Raw genomic sequence first — 7631 nt, 5'->3', positions numbered from 1 at the left:
AATATATGTTACCAAGGTTGAATCTGATGTTTTTATGGAAGATTAAGTTTGTATGATTCACCCCCCCCCCTCCCCCTCTCATCTTGTTGGCTATTGGATCTGTACTTATATTAAGTATCAAAACTATCAGATTCCTTTCAGGAGGATGTTTTGGACAATCTAGACCAGAGATGTATTAGCCAATCCACTAATATTTTGCTAGGTAAGGCCAAGGGGAGTCGGGGGAGAAGATCAAATAAGAAGCAGAGAGAAGATAGAGCCAATGAGAAAGGCATCATAAATGTTTTTGAGTTTATGAAAAAAGCCAAGGGAGTCGGGGCCTCCCTTGGTGAGAGATGAGGATCACCACTTGGAACGTCAGGGGCCTTTTAGCCCCTGATAAACAACGCTTGGTTAAACGAGTGTTGCAGAGAGCAGATAGTGATATTGTTTTATTCCAGGAAACTAAATTATGTATGGACAAAGCTCTTAGTTTTCTCCATTCTTGCAATTCATGGGAAGGTTTTTTTCAAGAAGCCAGAGGCACTGCCAGGGGATTGGGAATCCTCTGGATCCCTCAGAAGATAAAGGTGACGAAGTTGGATAAATCTGAACATTCGACATTTGGAGTGGTTCATAGTTTGATGGATAATGTGGTTTTTCCCTTAATCAATGTCTGTGGTCTGATAAAGACTAAGGAGAAAGTAAAGGTGTGGAAGGACATTTCTGACAAGATTGACTCCACTTACAAAGATAGAGTCATTGTAGCAGGGGACTTTAATGCATTGCTTGATCTAGAAGAGAAGAAAGGGGGTTTGCTCATGTACAACAAGGTGATGGAATATTTTAGGGAATTCATGACCACGAATCACCTTTTGATGTCATTCCAAAGAACAACAAATACACTTGGACCAATAAGAGAGCCAATTTTGTAAGAATATCAAAAAGATTGGATAGATTTCTTGTAGGGCCCTACTGGATGGATTATGCTTTCAACTTGGACTCCTCTATTCTCCCATTATCATTATCAGATCATTTCCTGGTCCAATTAAGATCCCAGGAAGCCAATAAGATTTACAAAGGGAGTTTTAGGTTCCAAAGTATGTGGTGGAGAGATAAGGATTTTCTACCAAATGTGGAAGCATGGTGGATAGAAAGTGATATTTTTTCAGAAACCCCAAGCTTCTGCTTTGTTAAAAGGCTCAAGATGGTTAAGCAGAAAATTAGAGAGTGGAACAAGGTTTCGTTCAAGAATATTTTTGCAAAAAAGATTAGAGTGGAATCTGAGTTAGATAATTTGAACAAAATTATCATCTCAGCAGGAATGTCCAATGATGAGTTTGTCAGAGAAAAACAGCTAAAAAGTGAACTTTCGAAACTTTTGCTCAGAGAGGAAATTTTCTGGCGGGATAAATCAAGGGAGCGTTGGATCAATGAAGGAGATTTGAACACAAAAATTTTCCATGCTTATATCAAGCCCAATAGAGCCAACAATCGGATTGCCCATATTCAAGATGGTGTCGGAGTCTAGCAGGAAGAGGCAGAGGTCATAGAATACATAGCAGTTAATCATTTCAAAGCTCTCCTGGGGGATTTTCCATGCAGACCGGCTCCCTTCTCCCATGTTAGACATCATCCCTAGATTATTCTCGAAAGAAGATAATGCATAGTTAATGCGACCCTTCTCATTGCAGGAAATCAAGAAGGCCACATTTGATAATCCCCCATTCAAAGCTCCTAGGCCCGACAGTGTTACAATGGAATTCTTCAAAAAATGATGGGGATTCATGGGAGAATATATTTTCAAGTTGGCGAAAGAGTTCAGGAGAAAGGGTAAGTTTGTCAGAGAATTGAACAACACGGTCATAGTCTTGATCCCCCAAAAGCAAGATTGTTCGACCATGATGGATTTCCGCTCAATATCTTTGTGCAATTATTTGTACAAGATAGTGTCGAAGGCTTTGGTTAACAGATTGAAACCTCTGCTTAATAAGATCATCTCAACTAAACAACATGGGTTCACTCCAGGTAGGGAAATTGTGGATAGCATTTTGATGGTGGGGGAGACCATCCATTCTATGCAATCAGCCAAGAGTCAAGGTATGATTATTAGATTAGATGTCAGCAAGGCGAATGACAGGGTTAGGCGGTCCTTTCTGCTGAATATTCTTCTTCGGTTTGGCTTTGATAAAAATTAGGTGCAATGCATTAAGCACAGCATGTCTTCAGTCATTCTCTATTCTTTTGAATGGTTCGGTTTGTGTATTTTTCCAGGCTACTAATGGGTTGAGATAATGTGATCCCATGTCCCCCTTCTTATTTGTTCTAATGGCAGAAGTATTGGGGAGAAACATTAAAAAGCAGGTTAGTCTGGGCCTCTGGAGAGGGATCTTCATTCATGAAAATTTGGAGCATATCTCTCATTGCCAATTTGCTGACGATACAATCCTCTTCGGGGAGGCTTCAGAAAGGGAGGCAAAATCTATCATAAGGGTGCTCGATTCCTATGAGTTATGCTCTGGCCAATGTATGAATAAGAACAAATCTTTGGTTTTCTTCCTAAACACCAATAGAAGGCGCATGTCTAAAATTGCAGAAATTTTGGAGTTTGAGCTGGGAGAATTTCTGATTACCTATCTTGGTGTCCCACTCTATGCTGGAAGAGTCGACAATAAATTGTGGGAGGAGGTGATCAACAAATGTCAACACAAAGCGGCGTCCTGGAAAAATAGGTGGTTGTTGCAAGTCGAGAGAATTCAAATGATCAAGGCAGTCTTATTGGCCATCCCCAATTACTACATGTCTTGCTATAGGTTAAGTAATAGAGCTTCCCTGGCTCTAGACGGTTTGCTCAAGAAATTCCTGTGGGATGGTTCGAAGGAAACCAGAAGGATTCCATTGATTAATTGGGACACTGCCTGTATGATCAAGGATGAAGGAGGGGTGGGTCTTAGAAAGATGAATTTACAAAATCTGGCTTTAGGAGCAAAGCTGGCTTGGAAGATGTACAAATATCCTCAAAAACTGTGGTGAAGAATTCTGGTAGCGAAATACCTTGACTCCAATTCTCCCGACAAAATCTTGACAGTGGCCAATTCAGCAAGAGGTTCTCCATTTTGGAAATTCATTTGGGAAAGTCGTAAGCTGCTCATGAAATACCTTACCAGGAAGATTGGCAATGGTAAAAGAGCGAGATTTTGGCACGATTCTTGGAATGGGGATGAACCAATAGCAGACAATTTTGAAGATAAAGATTGGGTCAACCAAATTGAAGCATCTATTGGGTCGTAGGTGGCTAACTATTTCCAAACTCTTCCCAACCTATCCTCTATGAAATGGAAGAGCATGGGGGAATGGCATCAAGCGAACCACAAGCGGCTCTCAGATGTTCTCTAGTCTAAAAAGGTGTTCCCCTCAGAGGAGGAAGATAGCCTATTGTGGAGTGCATCCAAATCTGGGGACTACAGAGTGAATCTTGATTATGAGCTTCAGAGGACGAGAGAGAGGAATGGTAAGTGGCCTTCAACCTTATGTTGGGGAAACTGGCTTCTACCAAAAGCAGGGGCCTTTTTATGGATTGCTATCCACAGTAGAATCCTCACTGGCAGTAGATTGAAATCGATCGGGATCTCGAGGCCAAATTGCTACATCTTGTGTAAGCAGCAGGAGGAATCGACAGACCATCTCCTTTATTGGTGCCCATTTTCCAGTCAATATTCGGATTGGCTTCTATACTTGTTGCAATTCCCCGCCGCTAAAAAATTAACCTTGAAGAACTTTCTTATAGCCTGGCCGACCAAAGGTAGACTCTCTAAATGGGGAATTCTTTGGATTGTCAGCTCGTCAATGCTAGTCTGGCATATCTAGAAGGAACGTAACAGGAGGATTTTCAAGGAAGAAGCATTGGATGTCCATGTCCTTCTGGTTAAGATTAAGAGGGCGGTAGAGTAAGTTATCAATGGCAAAATCCAAGGGGTGAATTTCAATTTTTTAGTGAAGTGGGATTTTGATATGGAGAAATCTTGGTCCTTCAAGCAGATTAGTGATCACAGACTAAATGATAGAAAAGCACTCAGAAAAAACATCTCATGGTAGGCCCCACCGGTAGGGTGGAAAAAATTTAATTTTGATGGAGCAAGTAGGGGTAACCCAGGTCAGAGTGGTGTGGGAGCTATCATTAGAAACGAGGTTGGGGAGGTGGTGCATGCCATTTTGGGTCTGATTGGCATTGCAACCAACAACGTGGAAAAGATTGATGCGTTGGAGGTAGGGCTTCAGTGGTGTGTAAATAATGGGATAGACAAACTCATTATCGAAGGAGATTCTCAGATCATCCTCAATGGTGTGTCCAAGTCCGGTTTCCAGAACTGGCGGTTGGCGTCTTGGACCCCGAGGATAAATTTTCTTTTGACTCTCTTTGGCGAATATCATATCCAACACACGTTTTGGGAGGGAAACAAAGTCGCTAACCAATTGGCAAATATGGGGATTGAGGAAGGCTTAGTCAGATAATTTGGCAAGGTTGAGTCCATGCTGATAGTACTTTAGGAGACCATGTCGTATGTACTTTAGGAAATCATTTCAAGGGACAGAGGATCTATTACAAGGACTGGAGTTGGATAGGTAGGTTGTTTTCGACGGTGTAGGCAGAGGGTGATGGGATATGTGGAGGAAATCTAGTGGATTGAAAGGAAGTCCAGGAGAGGCTTTGGCTAGATTTATTTCATGCTAGTATGTATGATTATGTTGTCTGACAGTCGTATCATAACAAGCTTCCTTGGAGGGGGTGGTGTTGACGGTAGACCAACGGATAGTTTTATTTATAGACCCATTCTTGGTCTCTTTTCCTGCAGTAGGGAGAATGGCGGATCATTTAGGTATCATTTGCAAGTGCAGCAAGATTTATGGACTGGAGGAATCGCCTGAGGAGCAGGTGGAGCGACTGTTTAAAAAGACAAATGAGCAAGAGAAAGACATGGTAGTCGACATTCTGGGACTCGACTACTGGACTGGGGGTCATGTTCACGATGGCCGACTGATGGAAGATTTGTTCCAGCCTATCATTAAAGTGTTGGGCCACGCTATATCAACAAACGGTATTCTATGTAGGACAGTGGAGGAAGGGATATACCTGGAGGTAATGAGAGCCTTGGATGGGATGGTTTCCATTCTGGTAGATGGATGCATGTTGGGGTATTTCTATTTGCAGGCAGAGGGGAAAAAGAAGAAGATGCAGAAGGCTTGGTCCATCTTCAAGGCTGACATTGTGAAGGAAAACAACATGGAAAGGTTTGTAGCCTTCCTCCAGGAAAATGAGGATCTCTTTCCTGAAGGAGTACGGGATAGGTTGGTGGTAATGGGTAATGGGATTAAGTATTTGTATAACTGATCCCTTTGGGATGTAGTTTAAGGAGAGCATCTCCTTCACCCTTTGTAATTTTTTTTGGTGGAAATATAATGGGTACTGCCCCCTAGGCAGAACTTGCTTAAAAAAAAACATATACAAAATAGAAGGAAATTTTCAATTTTAACCAATGCAAGAACTCTAAATGTTGATTTAGAAAAATGAAATTTATGAGTGAAATGTGCTCCCAAATCAGATCCAAATTAAGCAACCTCTTGGGAAATTGAACATTAAAATTAGGATTATGTAAAAATAACCTCTTAATTTTAAAATTTAAAATTATCCAAAAGAGTTTTTTTTTTTGTTTTTTTTTTTTAGGGCCTTGTGGAAATAACCTCTTAATTTTAAAATTTGAAATGTTGAAATTTTGAATTGAAAGAACTTAAATTTAAAAATTAGGGCTATCTTGATAACCACTTAATTTTAAAATTGGAAATTAAAATTGTCCACAAGAAAATTAAATTTAAAATTAGGGTCTTGTAGAAAGGACCTCTTAAAATTAAATTTAAAATAGATCTAAGATTGAAATTGGACAATGTATAAGATTGATTTAAATTTAAAAATTAGGGTCTTTTTACTTAACCACTTAATTTTAAAATTTAAATGTGTTCAAATAGATCTAAAATTGGAATTTCGAAATTGAAAGTTTGGGAAATGCACAAAATTAATTTAAATTTAAAAATTAGGGTCTTTTTAATTAACCACTTAATTTAAAAATTTAAATTGGAAATTGAAATTTGATCTAAGATTGCAATTTTGAATTTGAATTGAAATTAGAAACCAAATTTGAAGAGGGAAATTCAAAATTTAAACAACTCACAAGCTCAATTTTTTTAAAAAATTTATAAAAATTAGGGTTTTTGAAGTGAAATTTATCTTGTAGATGAAATTTTGAATTATGAAATTGAGAAAGTGCTCAAATCTGAAATGATTGATCCAAATTAAGCTATCCACAAGTTTGATTTTGAGTTGAAAAATTAGGGTTTTAAGCAAAATTAACCTCTAAATTTTGAAATTTGCAAGGAATTGAAACTTGTAAATGTAAATTTGAATTTGAAATAAAAAAAACACTTAGATATGAGAACATAAACAATAATTAAAGAATTGGATTCACGTCGGGTTCACCAAAATGTGGAAGCGGGAAAGCGAGACCGGGTGACTAGGACCTAATCCCACTTTAACTAACACATTGGGAATATGAAAGATCCTAGGGAGATAGATCACTTTGGATACTTCTTGTGAGGAAGAGAGAGACAAGGACTATCTCTTAGGGTTTCTATTCCTCTTATTGTGAATGATGAGAAAAACTAGGGTTTGATTGATCAACTAGACTAGGAGATGAAGAATGAAGCATAAATGAATTTGAAATTGCACAAACTTGCAGATCTGAAATTGAAATACTGAAAGCATGAAAGGGGGAGGATTTTGGATGTGTACCTAATGCTGCAAACTGAGCCAAACTGACCAGGACCAGGGTGCCATGACACTATCCCTGAGAATCTGACTGAAAGTTATAACTAGGAGGATGCAATTCTGAGACCCTGAGTCTGCACCCTGCCAAAAATCACTTGAAAGTGGGGGGACCATGGTGCCATGCCATTGTCATGGGAAGGACCAAGGTGTCACGCCCCTATCCCTGATAGATTGGGGTAATTATAAGGGTTCTAGGTTGTACTTGTGCCTTTTGGTTATTTGAAACTTCTTATGGGTACCTGTTTCTGCACCTGCAACTGAAAAGAGAGGGTTTGGGTGGCTATATAGGGTTTTTCCTTAGTCAAACCCCTGTGTTGGTGATTTCCACCTCCACAAATAGTCGATAATGTACTAAAAATGTGTTTTCTAGAACCTTGTGTGTATGCAAGATCCTAAATGATAAGAAACTAGAGCTACCCTACGCTTGAGAGTAAACCCGAAATGTATGTAAATGTAAATATAAATGTAAATGTAAATGTAAATGTAAATGAAAATACTCCAAGTCAAATATGCTAAATGATCTAAAGCATGAATGTAAATGTGCAAATTGATGTAAAGAAGCTCTTTCCAAGACATGAAAATAACATGAAATCATACCAATCCCCAAGGGAGGGATATTTGCCACTAGATCTCCTATTACTCTTCAATGTCCTCAAGGCCCCTAATTGATGATGAATGCTTGATCAAATGTTGTTGGATTTTGTTGAATGTTGTTGAAGACTCCACGTAGGCTTCTCTTTCACTACATAGAAGGTTCCTTGTGCTCCAAAAACCT

At 39.1% G+C, this 7631-nt stretch overlaps 1 protein-coding gene across 1 annotated transcript; it reads left to right on the top strand.

Moving 5' to 3' along the window:
• Window positions 1-335: 335 nt before the first annotated feature.
• LOC131859072 (uncharacterized) lies at window positions 336-1510 on the top strand. Its single transcript, XM_059212595.1, has 2 exons — window positions 336-812; window positions 1040-1510. The coding sequence occupies exons 1-2, from the start codon at window positions 336-338 to the stop codon at window positions 1508-1510; spliced, it is 948 nt and encodes a 315-aa protein (XP_059068578.1).
• Window positions 1511-7631: the final 6121 nt, after the last annotated feature.

This window comes from Cryptomeria japonica, chromosome 10 (assembly GCF_030272615.1).
Source record: "Cryptomeria japonica chromosome 10, Sugi_1.0, whole genome shotgun sequence".
Lineage (NCBI taxonomy): Eukaryota > Viridiplantae > Streptophyta > Pinopsida > Cupressales > Cupressaceae > Cryptomeria > Cryptomeria japonica.
Note: the sequence above shows the minus strand (reverse complement) of the source record. Positions and strands in the feature narration are given on the sequence as shown.

What these genes read in the sequence shown, in the direction of transcription:
- LOC131859072 (XM_059212595.1), top strand. Translation starts at nt 336, where the DNA reads ATGAGGATCACCACTTGGAACGTCAGGGGCCTTTTAGCCCCTGATAAA. An exon ending in GTTTGCTCATGTACAACAAG is followed by an intron (nt 813 to 1,039) that starts GTGATGGAATAT and finishes TTAAGATCCCAG; the next exon opens with GAAGCCAATAAGATTTACAA.